The 24461-nt window shown below is 45.9% G+C and overlaps 1 protein-coding gene across 1 annotated transcript in view; it reads left to right on the top strand.

The window, feature by feature from the left end:
- The window catches only part of LOC146830619 (lymphocyte antigen 6D-like), a 70096-nt gene extending 51072 nt beyond the window's left edge, over positions 1 to 19024 (top strand). The window contains exon 4 of the mRNA XM_085604061.1: positions 18459 to 19024. Coding sequence (XP_085460187.1) covers positions 18459 to 18652 — 194 coding nt within the window. The 3' untranslated portion in view covers positions 18653 to 19024. The remainder of the gene's footprint in view (positions 1 to 18458) is intronic.
- The last annotated feature ends 5437 nt before the right edge of the window (positions 19025 to 24461 follow it).

Below are 24461 nucleotides of genomic sequence, written 5' to 3'. Positions count from 1 at the left end.
CATCATCAACCTCTTGGTTTCCAAATATTCATTCTAAGTTGTCCTTATAAAACATGTGTTCTTCATTCGAAAATTTGGATTCTGAGGTATTTAAAATACTCAAGTTCCACTCTCAGTGGCATTGAGAGTATCTCCTGTAATTTCCAGCTCCTCCCCACCACACAACAGGAACACCAGAAATGTATTCCAGTTGATAGCCAAGCTTGAGTATTCTCAATATGTGTTAATCATGGGTTTGAGCCTATCTAATGGTAGGTCTAGGTTAGCTATAGCGAGGAGGACATTGTCTGCATACAACAATATTCTGTGTTTCTAAGAATTGCTCTAGAACCAGCTCCTAAACAGAGCGCCCTCTCGTATCCACCCGGACAGAAGTTCTATTTTAGCCTCAAAGACATGGGTGATTGGTGGGCATCCATGTCTTGTTTCTCTAGTAATGAGGAAACATCAAGATTGCGTCCCATTTGCCCTGACCTTAGCCGCTAGATCCTGACATAGCAACTTAACCTACACTATAAATGTAGGTTCACAGGGGTCTTTGGGGTGCTGACACTCAAATTCTATTAGCATAATGCATCTGATTTCATATCACTTTCACTGAATTATCATTTCTCTAAGTGGAATATTTTTTCCAGATTGATCATTTCGTACCCACTCTGACATTAGTTTTCATCTATTGACAGTTTTGTATACCAGTGGGGTAGCAGTAGACCCGTGGGTCCCAGCTTTGCGGGGGGGGGGGTGCCAGAGTTCCAGCGGGCCCCCTCTGACCCTGTACACAGGCATCAGGCCCCTGACCTGAGTACTCCTAACTGGGCCTGAGCGTGGGGGGCCCCCTCCATGTATTTTGCAGAGGGGCTCCCTCAAGTGTTGTTACGCCACTGTTGTATACCTTCCTTCATGATTCTGGCTTTGTCTACAGTGACAGTGTAATCCTAGAAGAAGTATTCTCTAGCGATTTGCACATCATCTATTATTTCAGGGTTTGAGGGGCGTCATAGCGCCATTCTCCCTGGTCCTCCATTTTTCTGCTTCATATTAGTTAAGGTTCTTGTTAGAGCGGATAGTCTGATATGTCCCTGGCTCAGTTGCTTGCCCTACTGAATCTATGCATTGCTGTAGTGGGGGTGAACAATAATAGACTCTAGAGTAGGACTGGTGAGCACCAGAGTAAAAGGATAAAATACGAATTGTTTTTTTGTATGAAACTCCATAGATCTTGCTTGCCTATGGACTTAGTGAATGTATTCAGTGTGGTGTGCATGTTCTTGGGTGGTGTTGTGCTACTGAGTCTATCGAATGTCGGGTCCATGGTTGCATTAAATTCACCTCTCAGTATGGTCAGCGTGAAGCAATTGTTCCCCATCACCTGCATATTATATTTTTACTATCATGATATTAGATATACATTAATAAGGAGCATCTCTTCTCCCTCCCATGCTCTCCAGGTTACAGTGTATCTGCCTATATTATCTACCATGTCTACTTCAGATTTTCACTAGGTTTGGAACCCTTCTGCATGTGTAGGTGTACCCCTCATGTCTTTTTAGTTATGACCCATAGCCTCACCTCTTTGGTTTACCTCTCCTTCTCTACCACTCCTCTTCATTCTCTCAAACACACATATACAAATACATACATGCATAGTTTCAGTCGCTCTCACACACACATATACACCCACACATTCAGAGGCCCTCCCACAAACAAGTCTCTTGCATGCAATTAGTGTCACACTGCCAGTGAAAATAGTGTCAGACAGGGTCATACAGGCAATGAGCCGGACACCCCAATAGATTAACACAGGTAAAGACGCTCTACCTCTCCCAAACACACACCCCCACGTATACACATACACACACACAAACACACACATTCAGAGGTCCTCACACAAACAAGTCTCTTGCATGCAATTAGTGTCACACTGCCAGTGAAAATAGTGTCAGACAGGGTCATACAGGCAATGAGCCGGACACCCCAATAGATTTACCCAGGTTAAGACTCTCTACCTCTCCCAAACACTCACTCAGCCTGACATGCCTATTTATACGAGGACCAGTAACTGATAGGAATGGAATGTGTATTTGCTACTCTTATTTCCCATGTTCCTTGATTCTGGGCAGGTTATCTTGGGAACCAAAACAAATATACTTTTAGTTTTTTTATACACTTGCTTGAAACATAATACATAAACACTCTAGGGAGACCAGTCCCCATAGCGCGCTGGTCCCATGGGGGGCGATTCACCGAAATACCAGGACAAGCAAAAGTGACATCACATACCCCGTGCCCTTAATGAAATCACAGGAGGTGACATATTTTGACCTTGATCCTTGTTTTGTTTCCAGGAAATCATGTCACATGACCTTACCCATGCTGAAATCACAATAACTGACAACGCTTAAGTTTCACAATAACTGAATGATTCATTTAACAACACCACACAGACACATGTTTATTTAAGATGGGACTGACTTGATCTTTGAAAGTTCTGGGGCATAATGCTTGTCCTGAATTGTACTGAGTGAGCAAAGCAAGGAAGCCAGACATCTTCTAGGAGGTTGCGCTCCCCTAGAAAAAGTTGAAGGGAAATGCATGTAATATTGCATTTTAAAGCACAGTTTTCACATATGTTTGCTAAAATGCCATAGGCTGTGAAAGAACATTAATTAAATATCCTCTAAATGCCATGCACTGACCATCCTACTGATGGCTGGGTCTTTCAAACACATGGATACTAGATTATATGTCACCACACAATCTGCAGCCCCAATATGTGATGCTTTCCGCCAGAGGAGCGTGGGGGGCAGATATCGGAGAGATGGTGGCAGTCAAGGAATTGACTTACTGTTGCATGCAGACTACAGGTCTGGCCCCTAATGGCCAGCTCCGCCTTATGCATTTCTAGTTTCTGCACTAGGTATACTGCAACCCTCCTGCCTTGTATGCACAGAAACATAGGGCAGATTCCAAATGCACCTGCAGCTGTGCGCCTGCTGCAGACTTTGTCCATTGCGAATGGCTGTGCCCCCCATGGCCAACTAATGGCTTCAGATATTCCAGTTTCTGTCCAAAATGATAAGGTTAACAGTGACACTGTTCCCTAAATTGACCCTAATGGGATGCACAATTAATATACTAAGTAAGGTATGTAGGTATACATCTATAGAACTTTTGATGGCTAAGAAGTGGGATGCTTGCAACTGGGGTAAGAAACATTTGCTCACGGTAGAAACATGGCTCTCTGACCTCACAAATTACCATGGACAACTGGACACTTATTACCTTATGCTCCCACCCACGATCAAACCCAAAGACATATGGGACACCTGCTCTACTTGCACAGGAAGCTCCTGAGCCAACTAGATGCCCTATGGTCGGGCGGGGGCTGGGTATAGACTGAACCTCAAATATGCACCTCTGACTATAGAGGCAGGCAGCTGCACCGTCTATGTCAGGGTACCACCGCTGTGGATTCTACGGCCACGTGTGTGTCCAGTTTGTCGGCGATGCTTCGTGACACTTAGCTGTATGCGTATTTGCAGCTAGTCAAGATTGATGTTGCTACTGCTTAAGTCAATTGTATACCATATTTACACTGTCTGTTGTAGCGCAATGCATTGTCCTGAGACACATTTAATATATTGTTCCTTAATCTTTTAAAGTCAATATACAAACAAAAATAATATTAATTAAATGCTTAACTCCTTTAATGGGGTGCCAAGCTATTGAAAATAGAAGCTCTCCAGGAGTTGACCCCATTTTCAAAATGTGTCTCTGGGTGCCCCTTATGTAAAAAATGACCTCCATTGTACCAGGTCTCGCCTTTTACTATACGTGTCACATATGCCATGGGCGCCCCAGTAACCCAGTGCCAGAAGTTTGCCATGTATGCTACGCATATGCTACAGGTGACCTTATTTCAAAATGACGTCTGTATGCCAGGATCAGAATTATGTCATCGTTGCCACCCTCCCATATGTCAAGTTATCCTCCTTTATGCCAGGAATGACCTCCAATGTGATAGTACCAGCATTTACTCATGGATGCCCCCATGACAAGGATTTCCTCAAGTGTGCCAGCATTTTTCCCTTGTGCCCCGTGTGCAATGATGATCTCTAGTATGCCAACAACAGTATTATACCAAGGGTTCCCATGATGCCAAAAATGACTGCCAGTGCCTGTATTTTGCCACAGATGCTTGTTGTGTTAGGAATCGCCTCATGTATGCCAGTGCCAATATTTTGCAATGGCTGTGTCTGTCAGACAAGAACACCCTTCGGTATGCCAGGGTCAACAACAGACTCACAAGAACTACACCACATTTGCACTTACTCACATTCACTCACTCACACTCTCTTAATACTCGCTTACACTCATTCTTATTCTTTCTGACATTCCTGCTCACTACCTGTCATTGGCTGTCATACACACATGCTTACACAGACTCACATACTCACTCAAAAACACACATGCTCACACACACACACACACACACACACACACAATCTCATCTGCAAGCATGCACACAACATTCATTTCAAAGCAGTTTTTTACTTTTCTCAGCTGGCACCAAAGGTCCTGTTCCAGCTGATTGTGCTTCATTTTGTATTATACTACTAGTAAATAAAGGACATTATTCACTATTAGTGTAATAAACAATTAACACAAAACCAGGAGGGCACAGCTACCCATTTGTTTTTGCCACTGATTTTGCCATCTCTGATGCCAGGGATAGCAAAGGCAATGCCAAGGGTCGAAGGGCTCAAGCCAGGGGTCGCAACTGCGACCACTGGCCACCTCTAAATAACGTGCAGCAACACAGAATGTGTTCGGTACAGTGTCACACAGAAAGTGTAAGATACTCAAAAGTTTCACGCAAGTAGCGCCACACATGCAGTTACATACTCAAAACACACACAAACATGACACCATCACACTGATCTTCAGGCTTAGAGAGTTACACAGATGGAGGGCACCACTCAACCAAAACCTCCATCTCACACACACACACACACACACAGACTTTCTGTCTCTCTCTCTCACACACACATACAGATAAAATATACACACGTAGGAAATCTCCCTCATAAACAGAGCGGATATCATGCACACACAGTCAGCACACAAGTGCCGAGACTGTCATACAGTCTTAGACAAGGGGCAGACTCACATAGGCAGAAGCACACACAGGCAGAGTTTTTATTTATTGTTTTTGTATTATGTGCAAAGTGTCTCTCCTTTTGTTTACTTCGGAGAGGTGAAAGTCTTCAAGAAGTAAAACTATCTTCGTTCCCTGGAGTCATCATTAGAGATGCAGAACCTCACCAAAGGAGAGCTCAGACTCAAACATTATCCCCATGTTCTTGATGTTAGATGAAGTTGCTGGGGGTGTTCCAAAGTCTGTGGCCATAAAAGAGAAAGGAGTAGGGTGCAGTCACTCCCATGAGCAAAGCAACTCTCTTTCATCCAGTGCCAGATCGTGATGCTAGCCTGTTATTCAATGTCGCTCACCAGCATAAAGTGAATTTGGGTGTCATTGGCATGCATTTAAAAATGCAACTCCTTGTGCTCCAGAAGCTTTAGCTAGGGGCGACTCCTCAGTAATGGCGCAGGAGCGTCGCCCCCTGGTCTGTCAGTCAGCGGTCTAGCAAATGCCCGCTGACTGACTGAGCTCCTGCCAGCAGTGTAGGGTGGGGCGGGGCCTGGCACAGCAGGGAGGAATGGTAGGTGCAGTGTAAGTGCCCAAGTCTGTTTGGCCGGCTGTCCTTAGGCCGACCAAACAGACATGCGCACTTAGGTTTCTCCAACCCGGCTGAGTTGGAGAAACATCATTAGGCACTGTCTGAGCCTAGGCACTGTCTGCGAGGCGAACCATACCGCTCACACCAATCTTGGCACTGCACTGATAGCATGAGAGCAGCGTCAGGATTGGGTGCGGAGCCTGAGACCCAGTGTATGCTGGGACTCGTGAGAGCTGGAGAAGGGGGCCGACGTGGCCGTAGCGTACTCAGGTAAGTTTTTGTATTGAATTATTACTCTCCTGTCTCGCCCCAACCCTCACTTGAGTACTGCGGCAGCCGCCACTGGCTGTGGAAAAGGGATTACGTAGAGGCTAAAGAGCAAGCAATGGAGCAGTGAACTCTGGGGTACTCCACATGACACCAGTGAAGGAGACGATTCCACTGAGCCCTGAGCCGCTCCTTGTTTTCTGGATGCAAATTGACAGAAATATCTCTGTATACAAAGCAGCTCCAGGTATGTCTCGCCTTTCTGGGAGCTATTTGACATCACAGGAGGCGGAAAGGTCAAAGAAGAGGAATGCAGAGTATCTTCATCCATGGAGAGGAGAAGAGCTTCTGTGATGTTAGTGAAGGTGGATTCTGTGCCCCTGATGGGCCTGGATCCTGACTGATGATCATGGAGGAGGGGGTTATGATTCATGTGTTCTTGGAGCTGTCTTGTGACTTCACTTTCCATGATCTTGCTGAGGTTCAGCAGGTTTCACATCGCACAATAATTGCTAACATTTGTCAACCATTTAGTGTGCTGCTTTCAGGGGTGGGATGTTGGTGGCATGTTTCAATGAGGTAGGAATGTGCTCTCTTGGAAAGGGAGCAATTTATCATGTTTGTGATGTCCTCTAAAAGAAAACGAGGAATTGCTTGACGCATGAAGCTAGGCGCAGCCAGAGTATGGATGATGTCATTGTATTGGCCAATGTAGGCGCTTCCTTTGTGTCATGAGAGTGAAGGTGGAGCAAGAAGATTGAAGCAGTGGAGGAAGAGGAAACAGTGAGAAGAAAAAGAGATGATGCTTAATGGTGGAGATGGGTTCAGTGATGTTCAAAATTTATGGCTCGAAAAAAAGCATGAGGTAACATACCAAGAATATTGTACATGCATATATCACAAAGAAGAGAAATCACCAGACATACAAAGAGTTTCACAAAGCTCAAATGAGAAATACACACACACTAACAGATTAATATAGACTTATAGCCCGCCGTAGCGTGCTATACCGGCTATTAAAGGCCTGCTCCCGCGTTAACGGCACGAGCCGAAGGCGTGGGACTTTAACAAGGTAGCGGGACTTTAATAGCCAGTATAGCCCTGCTACGAAGGCCTATAAGGCAATTAACAAATAAAACATAGGCCTCTCGAGCTCCGAGAGGCCTTTGTAAGACATTGGAATGTTGCTCTGCGGGCCTTTACCGGACTGTAGAAGTAGGGAGCCCTCCATTGTATTCAATGGAGCTCCCAACATTCCAATGTTCTAATAAGCATTAATAAAGGGGCCACTGTTCATGTAAAATCTAGATTCTGAAACACAATGTCAGGATCCGCAGTTTTGTTTGTGCAGATGCCACAACCGTGAACCATCCTTGAGATGTGCCTGACTTTCCCACAAATATAAGAGTTTCACTCAGAGTCTCAAACTGCACTGTGAGTCTTACATTGGGAGAGAGCTTTGCATAGGCATAGTCTCACTCACTGAGACTTACACTAACAGTCTACACAGGTAGAAAGCCTCACACGGGTATTGAGTGTCAACGAGCAGACATCCTATGCATTCATCAAGGTTCATACAGGCATACAACAATCATAAGCAGCCAGAGAGTTTCACTTATATAATACGATATCTATATGGTCAGGGGTTTCACACATGCAGTAAGTTTATCACACACTGTCTCTCACATACTCCCAGAGAGTCTCACATGAACAAAGCGTTGATCAGATGCATAGAGTTTCTCATTGAAAATCAGAGGCATAGGGGCCGATTCACAGAACTAACTTAAGATAAAATCCTAAACTTACGACTTTTGGTATTCACAGAAGTTAGGATTTTGTCTTAAGTTTGTCTTAAGACAAACTTAAGACACACTTAAGACAAACTTAAGACAGACTTAAGACAGACTTAAGACAGACTTAAGACAAACTTAAGACAGACTTAAGACAAACTTAAGACAAAATCTTATCTTGTCTTAAGTCTGTCTTAAGTCTGTCTTAAGTTTGTCTTCAGTTTGTCTTAAGTCTGTCTTAAGTCTGTCTTAAGTTTGTCTTAAGTCTGTCTTAAGTCTGTCTTAAGTCTGTCTTAAGTTTGTCTTAAGTTTGTCTTAAGACAAAATCCTAACTTCTGTGAATACCAAAAGTAGTAAGTTTAGGATTTTGTCTTAAGTTAGTTCTGTGAATCGGGCCCAGAGAGTTTAACAATAATTAGAACACTGGAATGTTGAAGGCTCCATTGAAGACAATGAAGTGGCTCAGGGCTTATTTTGGCTGGTTTATGCCTTCTGCACCAACCTACCAAAGTTTGTCTTTCTGCTTCTTCCTTTTTAATTTAGAACATTCTACCCTCAGTGGGTAGCCTCATATGCCTTGGACTATACCACTGGTAAAAGGCCTCTCCCTCGTTATAGGCCTAAGCCACAGGCGAGGGCCTATAACTTAGGGAAGAGGTGTGGCGCCGCGGCCAGGGCGACTGACTCCGGAATCTGGGGATCACGGTTTGATCGCCGGAGCCGGTGGCAGATTAGCCCAGCACCATGTGACTCTGGGCAATAGCTTGCTTAATCTTCCCGACGGCCCCCAGCGCCTAGAGACCCTTACGGGTGAGTGTTCGCGCTTTACAAATGTGGATATTCTTATTATTATTATAACTTGGGTTCAGGGCTGTTAACTACCTGTATACAGAGCTACAATGTGATTTCACACACCCAAAGACCCATTCACATAAACAATCTATCACACTGAGTCCTAACAACGCAGAGAGTCTCACATAATCATGGTTTCACTCTTACGAGGAAGCACACAGGCAAGAAAATCATTCAACCAGCGAAACTCGCACATGTAGAGAATCTAGATTTCCCTAGTTTAAATTTTATTAAAGACACAGAGGCGAGTATTATGCCTTCTTCACTTGCTTTATTTTCAACAGCAGCAGTCAAGGTAAAGAAAACAAACTACCAGTCCCAAGAGCCTCAGGGACAAAAGCTAGAATAGGGACAAAACTGTAGTCCAACATGACCACTAAGCTGTTGCCCCCTTTGATTCTGTGCCCCGTTTTCCGCTGCTGTTGCCCCCTTTGATTCTGTGCCCCGTTTTCCTCTGCTGTTGCCCCCTTGATTCTGTGCCCCATTTTCCGCTGCTGTTGCCCCCTTTAATTCTGTGCCCCGTTGCTGCCTTCCATGCCCTCCTGATCCCTGCCCCTGCCCGTCTCCTCCTCGAGATCGCCCCGCTCCGCTTCCCTGCCCCCGCCGCTGCTTCCCCTGCGGCCCCGCCCCCTCCGCGCCCATTCGCTGCCCCTGCTAACACACCTCCCGCCTCCCAGCTGCTCCTCCCTCCCCTCCTCCCCATATATGGCGGCCGCTGCGCGGCAGCGCCGCTTGCGCGCCAAGGGCGCGCCTAAGGCAAGCCTGTCTGCACCTGTCCACGCCTGGACCGCTCCCTGCGCCAGAACCCCTGCCCCCCGCAGCAGCCACGAAGACCGCCGACGCTACAACGCCAACACCCTCGTCGCTCTCAACCCAGGAAGGACTCACACCTGCTACAAGGCCGCCCCGAAGCGCACCCACGGTCCCTTCACCTGCCTGAACTGCAGCTTCACCTGCCTCGAAAGTGCCGAGACACCTGCCACGACGGAACCCAACCAGCTCAGATGCATCCTGATCAAAACACCCGCTCCGCACACAAACCCGCCGTCAAACTCTGGGACCTACTCGACACCGCATCACCGGATGTCGCCTTCCTGACCGAGACCTGGATGAACAAAGCCTCCTCGCCAGACATCGCCATAGCCATCCCCGACGGGTACAAGATCACCCGCAGAGACCGCACCAACAGGGCCGGAGGAGGAATCGCCATCGTCCACAAAAACACCATCAGGGTCTCAACAAACAACAATGACACCCTCAGCACCGCTGAACACATGCACTTCCAGATCCACACAGACCCTAAGACCACCCTAAGAGGCTCCCTCATCTACAGACCGCCAGGACCCCGGCCTCAATTCTGCGACTCCATCGCCGACCTCATCCGCACGCACGCGCTGACCTCCACCGACTACATCCTCCTCGGAGACCTGAACTATCATCTGGAGAACAACAACGACAACAACACCTCCACCCTGACCGTCAACCTCGCCAACCTCGGACTGAAACAGCTCATCACGATGCCGACCCGCATCAGCGGTCACACGCTTGATGCCATCTTCTCCTCAAGCCCCCACGTCACCTTCAGCCACGCCTCCGAACTCACCTGGACAGACCACCTATGCATACACTTCTCCTTCCGAAAATCCCTCACACACCACCGCACCCTACAGACCCCCCGCCGCTGCTGGGGCAAAGTCACTGAAGTACAACTACAGACAAGCCTCGCACTCAACCCTCCGACCAACCCCACCAACCCCGATGATGGTGCACTCACCCTCGAACGCTGGATAAACGACTGCGCCAACACCGTAGCCCCGCTGAAAAAACCCACCAACAGAGACACCAGCAAAAGAGTCAGCTGGTTCACCCCAGAACTCCTCGACACAAAGCGCACCTGCCGGAAATTGGAGAACATATGGCACAACGACAAGACGCCGGACAGCCGCGCCGCACACAAAGACGCCATCCACAACCACCACCACCTCATCAGGACTGCCAAAAGGACCTCCTTCACAAACCGCCTTGACAACAACGCACACAACAGCAAGGAACTCTTCACCATCGTGAAGGAACTCTCCAACCCCAGCTCCAGCGCCAACGACATCCCGCCATCGCAAGCCCTATGCGACTCCCTCACCACCTTCTTTCCCCAGAAAACCACTGACATCCATGACAGTTTCAAACCCCGGACCACCCCTGCAGACCTCGCCGCACCGGACCCACCGCACCCCACCGCCCACGACACCCTGACAACCTGGGCCAACGTGAGCATCAAGGACACAATCAAGACCATGGGCACAATCCACTCCGGATCCCCGTCCGAGCCTCTCCCACACCACATCTTCAACAAAGCCAGCAATTCCATCGCACCCCACTTGCACAAAATCATCAACCTCTCCTTCGAGACCGCTACCTTCCCTGAGAACTGGAAGCACGCATAGATCAACGCCCTACTGAAGAAACCCAAGGCGGATCCGAGCGACCTCAAGAACTTCCGACCCATCTCCCTGCTTCCGTTCCCAGCAAAGGTCATCGAGAAGATAGTTAACACCCAGCTCACCCGTCACCTCGAAGACAACAACATCCTGGACCCCTCCCAATCAGGATTCCGCAGCAACCACAGCACCGAGACCGCCCTCATCGCTGCCACAGACGACATCAGGATCCTTCTTGACAACGGCGAGACAGCGGCCCTCATCCTCATGGATCTGTCCGCCGCCTTCAACACCGTCTGCCACCGCAAACTACGTACGCGACTCCAATACGCAGGGATCCGGGAGAAGGCCCTGGACCACCTCCTTCCTCATAGGCAGAACTCAGAGAGTCCGCTTCCCCCTGTTCCGGTCCAAGGCATCCGAGATCATCTGCGGCGTCCCACAAGGATCTTCCCTCAGCCTGACGCTGCTCAACGTCTACATGGCACCACTATCACGCATCGCCCGACAGCACGACCTCAACATAATCTCCTACGTCAACGACACTCAGCTGATCTTCTCCCTCACCAAGGACCCTCTCACCGCCAAATCCAACCTCCACCAGGGAATGAAGGCAGCCAACTTAAGCTGAACTCAGACAAGACGGAGATCCTCATCCTCGGGTCCAACCCCTCAGCATGGGACAACTGATGGTGGCCCGCATCACTGGGGACCCCCCCGGCCCCCACCGACCACGCACGCAACCTGGGAGTCATCCTCGACTCGAAACTCACCATGACCAAACAAGTCAACGCAGTCTCCTCCACCTGCTTCAACACCCTCCACATGCTCCGCAAGATCTACAGATGGATCCCGACAAACACAAGGAAAACAGTCACCCAGGTCCTAGTCAGCAGCAGACTCGACTACGGAAATGCCCTCTATGCCGGAGCCTCGTCCAAGCTCATCAACAGACTGCAAAGAATCAAGAACGCCTCTACACGCCTGATCCTCGACGTCCCGTGCCGCGTCCACATCACCCCCCACCTGAGGAACCTGCACTGGCTCCCCATCGACAGGAGAATCTCCTTCAAGCTCTTGATCCACGCACACAAGGCACTTCACAAGACCGGACCAGCCTATCTCAAAAGTCGACTCTCCTTCTACGTACCCAACAGGAAACTCCGCTCTGCTGACCATGCCCTGGCCACGGTCCCGCGCATCCGTAGAACCACTTCCGGAGGCAAGTCCTTCTCCCACCGCGCCGCCAAGACCTGGAACACCCTACCCCTCTAGCTACGACAAACCGAGGACCTGCTGACCTTCAGGAGACAACTGAAGACCTGGCTCTTCGACCAGTAGCAGCGGCACCCCCCCCCCCCCAGCGCCTTGAAACCCTTACGAGTAAGTAGTGCACTCTACAAATTACATGATTGATTGATTGATTGATTGATTGCCTTTAACACCTATCTTGACTGCGAACAGTCCTCTTTTCTAATGTTCGAAGTCATGCAGAGGAATAGAATAACTGTAAAATGTGAAAAATCAGCAAGACTGCCAAAACAAGGGTAAACTTTCCCTGAGTAAAGTCAAAGAATCTGGATCCAGTAGGGTGAGCCTCTGATGGAAAAAGACCGTGTCAGGATAGACGTGGAGAGGAACCAGATGGAATTATGGAGTTGGAAGATGCTGCACGCAATTCATGTAGCTGTAGTTGTTGAAGCACTGGTAACTGTAGGGTTGTAGAAACATTGTTAATAAAATGTTGCAGTGGGATAATACTCACCTTTGTGTCTTTAATTAAATTAAGACTTTCCTTCATAGAACTAGGAAAATCTAGATTTGATGGCAAGTCACGAAGAATCCTATTATGCTTGTTTAAAGCATATTTATTTCCACACATGAAGCAGTATGTATATGTTTGCAATAAAAAGTAAGAAAAGTATTATTATTTGAGCCAATCTCAGAATATCCTTCAAATGTGAACCAGCCCAAAAGGCTTTGGATGCCATGGCCCCCCTAGAGATGTGTGCTCCAAAAATGGAGGTATCAATCCTGGCTAAGGATATCACCCACTCAACCCAACAAGCCAGGGTAGGAGAAAAAAACGGTCATGGGGTTTTTTGAAGGAAAGGAGGAGTTGAGTATCGGAGGAAGTTCTGAGATGATGTATTTGTTGTTCATACACATTCAAGCAATCACCCACACATAGTTGAGATTGGTCAGAAAAGAAAGGATAAAACACATAAATTAAACTAGTCTTTGTGCGTTTTCGTATATTGAAAAGGACCCCCGTAGGAGTAGATTGATGAGAAGAAATGTCTAGAGCTTTGACATCAGAAATGCGTTTGATAGAAATGAAACATGGTAACATAGTTTAGCAGACAGCATTTTGAGCAAGAGAGAAAGATTATCTGGTCAATTCGTAAGCAATTGTAAAACCAAATTAACATCCCACAACTGGCTGTATTTAGGAAGAGTAGGACAACAAAATTATACTCCCTTTAACAGGTAACACACCATTGGGTGCTCTCTCACAAATTTTACTTCAATTCGGGGATGATTGGCTGAAATTGGGGATTTGTTCAAATTGACTGTATGATACCTTTTTGCCCCAGTAGCAAGGGAGGCCAAAGAATTTACTACATAGGTGACATCTGCTGAAAAGGGATCGACAGATTTTCCCAAACACCAGCTGGTACATGCAGACCAAGCTGATTTTTAAGCCTTTGTGGTGTCTGGAGTCCAGGATTTGCTGATATACTCTGCAGCTTCTGCCAAAATGCCTGGATGAGATTGGACCGTCCCGCTACTTTCCAAGCGGACAATATGATTGTGTTGTTAAGAATGAGGGACTGCCTGGATCTGTTGGGCTCTAACAGGAGATCCGGAAAGACTGGAAGAAACAAGGGATAATCTGTTGACTGGAAGAAACAAGGGATAATCTGTTGACTGGAAGAAACATGGGATAATCTGTTGACAAGACTAGGAGAGTTGGGAACGAAACCTGAGATTTCTAAATGGGGACCACTAAAACTAGTATAGCTGCCTAACGACGGACCTGAGCCAGAACTCTGCTGATTATAATGAAAGGCGGAATAGTGTAGTTGGTGTTCTGGGACCAAACCTTGAGAAAGGCTTCCATCGCCAGTGCTAATGGATCCAGCCTCTAGCTGAAGAACTGAGGAAGATGTGAGCTGAGTCTGGATGCAAACAGGTCTTCGTGTAGCGGACCTCATTTGTGGTAGAGAGAATGGAAGGTGGAAAGATGTAATCGCCGGTCACTGGAATCGTAAAGCACACGTGAGTGCCAGTCTGCCACAGTGTTCAGATTGCCTGGGAGATATACCACTTGGACAGAGATATTAAGCTGGAGACAAAACTCCCAAAAACATTTTGCTAGCTCTGCCAAAGGTTTGGACCTAGTTCCCGTGAGATGATTTATATATTGCACTGCGGTAAGATTGTCCATTGCAAGAAGGACGGGACACTTTACTTTGTTTTTGGTAAAACCCTGGATTGTAATGGAGTCTACCAGCAGCTCTAAACAAATTATGTGCAGTTTTGACTTCATCAATGACCATGTACCTCCAGTCGAGGTATGTCCACACCGGACCCTTCAACCTCTCAGGCTTGTATCGAATTCTAATAGAAGATCTGGGGTTGAGGCAAAGATTGTCCTGCTGTTCCAGGCATCTAAATGGTCTATCCAACATTGAAGCTCCAGGTGAGACTCAGGGTCCAATTGTACTAGATCGGAATAAGAAAGGCCATGATGAAGATGACAGATTTTGAGTCTTTGTACAGCCCGATAATGAAGGTGCCCCAGAAAGATGGCCTGAATTGATGAGGATGGAAGGCCTACAATCCTGTCAAGCGTCCTGAGAAACTTGGAAGCAGTGAGTAAAGCGTGCAAAATTTCAGCTTTGATCACTTAGACCTTGGCCATGGGTAAATGTAGGGTTGTTGACTCTGAATTTATATAAAACCCTCAAAAACTCCTACTGTCAGGAAGGAGCAAGAATTGATTTTTCTGTATTGATTAAAAAGCCTAGCTCTTGCAAAAGAGAACAAGTGATTTGAAGCTGGGATTGAAGGGTTGACAGACACTGACTCATCAGAAGAATATCAGATGATTAAATGGACCCCATGAGACATGAGAAGGGCTGCAACAGTTTTCATGATCTTTATAAAGCACCAAGGTGCCGAAGAGAGAACGAAGGGGAGGTGGGCAAACATAGGTGGGCAGTCTTTCCCTACCATTGGAATTGAAGATATTTTCTGGAAGAAGGATGAATGGGAACTGTTAAGTATGCGTCTAGAACTAGATGGACCATCCAATTGTTTTGCGACAAAGAATCTTTTAGATGGATGATGGTTTCCATCTTAAAATGTCATTAGACTTTAAATTGATTGAACTGTTTGAGGTAGATGACTGGGCTCATCTTTTCATTTTTTTTTCCTAATAAAAACGAAAGAATTTCGAAATCCCTATGGGATGAAAAAACAGCTCTTGAATAGCCCATCAGCCATTTCTTGTGCAAATCGCAGAGGTTTCGGGGTCTGTAATTGAAAAGGACTGGAAAAGAGTTCTATTGAATAGCCCTGGATGCCGTCTAACACCCAGTGATCTGTGGTGATGGCCTGCCATTTGGGGAAAAATAATCTTAGTCGATCCACCACTGAAAGAGGAACAGAAGGAGGATCTACCTGTAGCGTTTGCTGCATGGGTGCTCCTTTGACCTCTGTTTCAGAATCCCCTATTCTTCTGGGGATAGAATTGGGGTCCAAACTCATGGAAGTTGTATTTCCTAAAGCCTCTAGAATATTGACTTATGAAGCCACGGCTGACAGAGTGGGTTCTTCCCCAGCCGGCCCTGGCAAAAACACGTTGGGCAAAAACCTTCTTCAATGATTGTTGAGCCTTTTCTTACGGAGGCAAATGTGGTCACATATTTGCTCAAGTCTTTTATGAACGAATCACGGAGCAGAAGTCTGTCAGCTTTGAACCTAGGATCTAACGATGCCAGATTAGCCAGCTTGGGATTCAGTTTCAAGAGGAGACCCTTCCTTCTCTCATGCACGATAGAGGAGTTAGCATTACTTAAGAGACAAAATGCTCTCTGATAACTCCTTGGCATCAACTGCCAAATTGTCCAGTCGAGCCATTTCTGCCAGATCAAAAATGCGGGATAATGGACAGACTACATCCAACAATGTATCTTGTCACATAGACCATGCCTTATCAACTCCCTTCCTGGGGTCCTTCCAGAATTTAGAGAAAAAAGTTAACATATTTGGGTGTATAACTGGGGTAGCAGTTTTGCTCTGGTCTGCTTAGCCAAAGACAGGCATATTCTTATAGAAATATACTCTGCTGGGAACCTTTCTGTGGAATTTGGATGGTGAATAAACTTGGGATCAACCATGGGCATTCCCTTGAAATCTAGTTTTGAATTGGAGGTAAGAGGATCAGATTTAGGAGATGAAACCTTCCTTTTCTTTTGTTCGGCCCCAGCCAAAACTCAGAGTTATCACCTCTATCTCCATCATCATCTGTATTAGGATAAAAGGAATTATCATCTGTATCTTTTGTCATGGTGAGTCAGAGGCCTTGGGGGAACGTCCTCTTCGACCGCATGTGACGAAGCCTCACCAACCATAGAAGCACTACTGGGTTTAATATAGGACCTTGCTATCCCTTTGGAAAGGGAATCTTTGGACACAGTAGAAATCTTTGTAGAAATAAATGTAAGTGTTCTGCTTTTTTCCGCATATTGGGCCAACACATTTTTTTGAAATGAGATTTATTATTGTGCTCTCAAGGTTTTTTGTGATTTTTGACATAGAGGAATCCACTGCCTGTTGTACCAATGGCTGGATGAAGTCATCTAAATTTTGGCGATAAACCTTTGCTTTGCTGTCGTCTTGGCCATAAAAATGGCCATAAAAAACTGAATCCTCTTGTTTCATTTTAAATGCTAATGATAAGAGCTGGAAGAATGAAAATAAATCACCAACGGGCAGCCAAAGGGTTAAAAATGCTGAAAGTATACCAGCTTCAAGTATTTCACAAAAACAAACAGAGTCTCACACAGGCAGAACATCTCACAAGCACGGAGAGTATGGCACAAGCATTACATCACATAAACAGAGAGAAACATCATGTATGCAGAGAGTTTAACACGGAGGAGAATCCCATATTCTCACAAAGAGCCTCACAGAGCCAAATACTGATACATAGGATCTTATGCAGGACGGGATTCTCACTCAGACAGATAGATTAACACACAGTTGAAGAATATCACATGGATACTTCTAACTTTGCAGCCTCCAATAGACCTCAGTGGGCCCCGGGGCAACCATTTTGTGTGAGCTTGGATGGATTTGCAGGTGCTGCATGCACTGCAGGGTGGTATTTGAGTAAGCTTCTCAGTGTGGTGTCAGATGCTGATTGGCTCCTCAAAAATGTGAAGGTGGGTGATGTGTGTACTGCAGAATAGGGGGACATCATGCTCACGGTTAGACTCTGCGAATCCTTTAATCGTTGAACAGAGGCTTTGATCATTTCCAAAATACGTACATATAAATACAAATATATTAGGGGTATGATTTTGGGGTTCTTGCAGGAAATCAATGAAGTGAACTGGACCTTCTTGGAAAATTTAAAAAATGTAATGTGTGTTAGACTGGGAATGTCCCCTACTCTGTAAATGAGTGTACTCCGCCCATGAGTGCCTCACTGCTTGTGAAACTTGTTTCCTGGCTTTTGTCAGGCGCTGAAATCATGATAATCTAGTTTGTGCACAGAGACATAGGCCTACACCTGGTAATGTGAGGTCCAGAACCATTTCTTTGACTTGGAGGGGCACACAATGCACGCCCTCATGTGGCCATAAGACTGCTGTCCATGCCCAGGTAAGGCATTTAAATAGTATAGGTAACTTACCAAGTTTAGATGGACAATTTTCTCTATGCAGGTGTGTGGGTACTCTCCAGATCCTCTCATGTAAAGTTCCGCTGTTATGAGAATCCCAGATTCTTGCACTGACATTCTTCATGCATCGTGATTGCATGTATGTGTAAGAGGTATGTGACACATGTGGTGTGGTGAGAGTAGGAGTACTGTAAACCAGTTAAAGTCTTCTATATTTAGTAATGTTTGCTTCACCAGTTTCCCAATTCTAAATTTACTTTGTTGGTTGACATGTTATGTCTCGAGTAGCAGGTCTACCTAGAGCTTGTACTGCTGTGAAACTACTGGTCTTTTATAGCACATGGCGTTACATTCAATTGCAGACCCTCTGTTGTAAGCTGCATCTTTATGGACATCAAAAACACAAAATTCATGAGTTGCTATAAATCTGATTTCTGGGACTTTCCATGTCTCCTAGGTAAAATCATCAGCAAGAACTGTGCATCTTCCTGCGTACCAATCAACGATGAAATCAACGGGATAGCATTCTCCATTTCCTGCTGCACCACCGACTTGTGCAACACCAACCGCGCGCCCTGCATGACAAGCAGCACCCTGAGCCTTGGCATCGCTGCGTGTTTCATCGCAGCCTTCTTCAGGTTCTCGTTCTAGTGTGCGTCGCATGCGTGGGACACGCGCCAGATCTGCCTCCATCTTGGCTGCTTCCACCGGTGCAGATTTTAGGACTTATCAAGATATACATACCCTTTTTACACACTTACTGTTTGGCACATTCTTCAGTATTCCATTAGGGTCCGAGAGCTTTCTAAGGTGGTACAGTCAGAAAATAAGTCTAGGCACAGTAGCTAGACAACATACCCAAGATGCACCGCGAAAATAATCTACGTACCTCACAATTGTGCCTCTTCTTCTATTATGGGACCAAATATCGTAGATAAATGAAAAAACGTTAGATAAAGATCTAATTTTGATCAGAGTTTTAGCCTCCTTTGTGGAAATAAGAATACCTCAAATTATGTTCTATGTGACCCATATGACATTCTATCAGCACTTTCCAAAATAGCAAAGAAATTATCTTGTCGCTGAACTCCTGTGCATGTTATTCAAACATTATTTTTATTACATTTCCTGACGGTACGTCATAAAAGTTCAAATAACTGTGTAAACATGATTCCTATTTTATGTATGCAGACTCTAAATATATATCTTGGGGATTGGAGTTATTTGTGTGCAAAATTATAATTTAGAATGTTTATCACTTATTTTTATGCTGATTTTTTCCCTTCGTGCCTGTCATTTCTAGGTACTACAAATGAATAGATGTTACTCTGACCCAATTTAGCAACTTCAGAAGGATGAAAGACTGAAGTATCCGTGCTTGGATTAGACCTGAGGAAGAACTGTGATTACACACGTGAAATTCTCGAAATTCATATTATAGAGAATTTGCAAAATTATTGAAAATTAGCATTATGCAATTTCACATAGATTTCGTCCTCATAAGACTGGTTTTAGCAGAAATGTCTCTCAGGAATTGTAAAAGCGCAGTTGAGAGACAGTGGGGCATATGTACAAGCCCCTATCGCCACCACAACGTCACCTATATTGATGTTGTGGTGGCGATAGAGGCTGCGCCTTATGTACATTGCAGTGTTAAGCCACTTAACATGGCTCAGCGATGCCTTGTATTAAAGGCCCCCTTTCACGCTGTGGTTAACGCGAAAAGGGGTGGGCAGTGGGTGTTGCGGTGGGCGTTCCATTGCAACACCCATTCATTTTGACACTGCCATCTATGTACAAGGGTGGCGTACATAGGATGCAGCGCCAAAATTAAGACCAGGTAAAAACTGGTCTTAAGTTGGCGAAAAGAGGACAAAATGCATTATTTCTCCTCGTTTTAGCTTCTTCCATGTGTGCTGCCCTGTGCAGCACACATGGATAAAGCAAAATGCCATGGTTTGTTTATGTACAGGAAGGGACACCTTCCTGTACATAAACAAACTTTTTTTAAAAATGCCATGTTGTCGCTTTCAGGTGTGCTTAATGAAGCAGCATGCATGAAAGTGACAGGATGGCATTTCTAGGATTGTTTATGTGCAGGAAGGGACACCTTCCTACACATAAACAATCCTCCCCTGCATGCAGACAACCTTGCACTCTGGTGCAAGGGTACCTGCGTTGGCGCTAAGTTGCTAAGCTTAGCGCCATCGCAGGGGGAAACGCAAGGCTGCACCACGTTCTCGTAAATATGGTGCAGCCTTGCGTTTCAGGAGTGGCGGAGAGAGGCGTTAAGCCATGAAGGCTAACGCCTCTCTCCTCCACTTCCTTGTCCATATCCCCCAGTGTGCGTCGGTATCTCGCAAGACTTTAGTACCAGCGGAAACTCTTGACAAAAAAAGTCAATCAAGAGACTGGCACCACATTTCGCAACATACATAATTTCACATAATGTGGTGTCACTTTCACAAAATTTCACGAACAAAATAGACGATGTCATCCACTACTATCTGCCCTTGAACTCCCGAATATAAAGGATTTGAACAGCAGGGGGCCATATCCCGGCGGCTCTTTAATTTTCCAAAGAACACTTACACATTGGCTGGGAGACTGGGCAATTGTCTAGTGGCCACCTAACAATGGATGAGTTTTTGCCATGATGTCCGCAGGCTCCGTTGTGAGGAAAACTGTGGTATTCTCCTATGCGAATAATAGTCGTGAGGATGATTCAGCTTGTTGAGATGACGCAGCGTGGTCACGTGATACTGTGCCCCCTTCTGCAGGCCACCAAGGAAGCATGCTGTACTATGACTGACCCCTTAGGGTGCAGACAAGTGCTAGTCTTCTTCTGAATGAAGCCCATTATATATGGCACCAGCACTGCAAGTTTGGGGAGTAAAAAAAACAACAGCATGGCTAGTTATGGAAATAAAAATAAGGGCATATATACAGGAGGGCCATGGAAGAGGCAACGAGCACAGACACAAGACTAGGTTAGTGGTATGTCTTTGTGCACCCTTGTGTTTTTATGTGTTAGCCCATTACTAAAGGACGGTCATGAATGCCACACATGAGGTTCATTTATAACTTTACCCAATCACCAACAAATGTTCACTTCATCTGGAAAAGTAAGTCAACCTCATACAAAAAAAAATCCCATTTGTTTGATCAATGATGTCGAACTACCTTCTAGGGCGGCTACAACTGCAAACCAGCATGTTTTCCTACATACATTTAGGCAGATTTCCTGCTTCATACAGCACTTGCATGATCATCTCTTGTATTTTACAATTGTCAGTTCTTGAATAATCTACAGGTCTGATTTTGTCTCCCAGTAAGCAAGCGATGAAGAATGTAGTACCCAAGAGTGGGGTTCGTCTTCTTGTCACCACACTGTGTTGCACATTGGGGTTACGTTTGAACACTATTTGTTTGACATAGCTTTTTAGACAGTTGGTTACATGGGTGGATTTGCAATGGGTGAACGTGTTTTAATGCTTGAAACAAGTGGACTATTTTATAAATTAGTGTATATCAGATCATTGAAGCAGTAAGAAGATTTATTGCAGACACAACCGTAGCATGATCATCCCAAGACAGCCAGACACCAACTGACACTGTCTGAAATGCACACATTGGGATCAACATAGATTCGGATAACATGAAAATAAACAATATAACACATCCCCTACCCTTAATACAATCACAAAATAATCAAAATAAACAAACAACAAAAATATGAAAACAAAACATATGCATATACGGTAAAGTTATCTAACATAGTCATAAAGACACAAGGGAGGTCTATGATCGCTTGAAGGTCTTTTTACTCGCCCTTCATTATCATTATCTGAACTGTGCCTGGGAGAACCAATGGACAAATCCTCTTCGGCATTCATTGAAAGAACCTATGTAACTGCTTAATCTTGAATGAACCATTTAGCTTCAAAAGACCTCCCCTTACGCGAACTGACCTAATTTTAACCCAATAAACCACTCTGAGTTAATTGCTTTTGGAACTCATTGTTCCACAACCATCATTCAAAAGCTAATCCTTCCAGTGAGCCAGAACTAATTTTGTTCCTGGAATACATCCCCCCATCAACTCAAAAGATGCCTTCTGTGTGACGCTGTTCTTTCTGTACGATATGCCCATACAATGCCAGCAATTACTCTAAAAACATCACAGCTGTTTTCAAACATCATCTGAATGGTACCCTTGACCAGTCTGTTTGCACTCTCCACAATACCATTGGCTTGTGGATTGTAAAGTGAAGTGCGATTATGCTTAATACCACAAGACACTAGAAATGTCATCATCTCACTAGACATGGGTTGAGTTGCATTACTTGTGATAAGAATAGATGATACACTTTCTTCAGCAAAAATCGACTCAAGATTAATGAATGGTGATCATGGTAATTGCTTCTCTCATAAACCTTACAATTAGCTATTTGAAATGAACATCAACCATTACCATAGGAAACTTCAAGTCATTTATTAATTCATCCATGGGTCAAAACAAATCTAAACATGCTGTATGACAAGGTATTTCATGGTCAGCAAAGTGACCAACATGAGATTGCACACTCACTTTTAATCTTTTTACGCAATCCTCACAATGATCACACCTTTCCACCCACAAACTCACATGATCATCTAATACTGGCCACAAGAATACTTTTTCTTCTTTGAGCCTTATATTAGTTAATGTTTGGCCCAAATGTGCTTCAAGAGCTAATTTGAATAAGCTCTCACCCCTCATCAATTACCTTCTCTCCACAAACCGTCAATTCCTACAAATTCTTCACAAAACCTCTTGCTGCCAACAAGGTTGCAGTTTCTCTCTTGTAACCCAAAAGAACCATAAGTAAGACCTCCGTTAATGTAAGATGAGAGTTCATCTAACGCTCCCAGGGGCATATTCTCAAGGATCTATCGCCAAGTTATCAGCACTTTAGCGCAGCCAAAGTCGCGATAAATCTATTGCCCCATTCACAAGCCGGTGCAGTCGATATCACCAGTTTTCCAGCGATAGCATCCTCAAAAAACATCACCACCGATGACCCCGGCAACTATCGCTAATGAGATGCGGAGTAGGCGTTCCCAAGCAAAACGCCGCAACAACACCACACCTCAACATTCTCAATGACCAGCCAGATTGGCGATAAGATCTCAAAACATGCGATAAGGCGCGTTAGCAGCAGGAAATAACACCTGCTCTGACCTGGTGCAAAGTCAGATGACAATCAGCATCAGACGAGGGAGCCCAGACCACAGCCACACCTGAAGAACAACAGATGCCATGGAGCTACTCATCATGCAGCTCGGAGCCCCAACAGGGCCACAACAACCCCGCCACCACACCCAGGTCTGCCTCACCTCCCCTGCCCTCCCGCGGACCACCACAGAGGCAGCGCAGACCAAGACAGCAGAACTCCAGAAAATGCACCAACCTCACAGACCCAACACCAGAGAATGTCATTGCCCACTTCAGGTTCAAAAGGACAACCATCCTACACATCCTGACCACCACTGCCCACAGGCTGACGGTACCAACACAGCGGACAACCATCATCCCCCTGCAGACAAAGCTGCTGGCTGTGCTGCACATGTTGGCCTCTGGTACCTTCCAACCAACAACTGCCAGAGTCGTCGAAGTCTCACAGCCAGCACAATCCAAGCTCATCACAACTGTCTCGGATGCCATCATCAGCTTGGTACCCCAGTACCCATACTCCCCCGACACTGCGCATGAACAGCTGGAGACCAAGCAAGGCGTCTACGCCAAAGCTGGATTCCTGCACGTGTCAGGGGGCAATTGACTGCATACATGTCCTACTTGTGCCCCCTGGTGACACTGCACACAATTAGTTCAACAGAAATCACACGCATTCCATCAATGTGCAGGCAACAGTGGACCACATGGGAATCGCCACCAACGTCGTCGCCAACTACACAGGCAGTGTGCATCATTCCCAACCCTACCCACAGTCCATCATCAACCAGCGCTAACAGGATGGCACCCATGTAAATGCACTGCTCGTTGGCAAGTACCAAATAAACACACCACACCCCCCATCTCCACAATCATGCAAATCACAACTCTGGGAATGCACACGTCACAGACTTACATTCAACATGCCAAACAACATGCCCACCCACCAGACATGACAGCATAACTTACTGCGGCAACCTGGGCTAGCCATGTACATGAGCCATCAACGGCATGGCACCTCAGCCACACAATAGCGGAATGTGGGGAAAAGTGGGTACCAGGCTTGTGCGACGGAGGCAAGGGACCCATGAATGAGGAGGCACACAATGCCAAGTGTGGCGGAGATGTGCTGGACAGACTGCAGTATGCAGACCACAGACATATCCATGTCCACATACACCGCTGGTGTATGGAGTGTAGTGGACAGTGGTCACAACCATGTCACCCCAGCCAGTGGGTAATATC

This window comes from Triturus cristatus, chromosome 5_1 (genome assembly GCF_964204655.1).
Source record: "Triturus cristatus chromosome 5_1, aTriCri1.1, whole genome shotgun sequence".
NCBI lineage: Eukaryota > Metazoa > Chordata > Amphibia > Caudata > Salamandridae > Triturus > Triturus cristatus.
The sequence above is the reverse complement of the archived record's forward strand: the minus strand, read 5'-3'. Positions and strand labels throughout refer to the sequence as shown.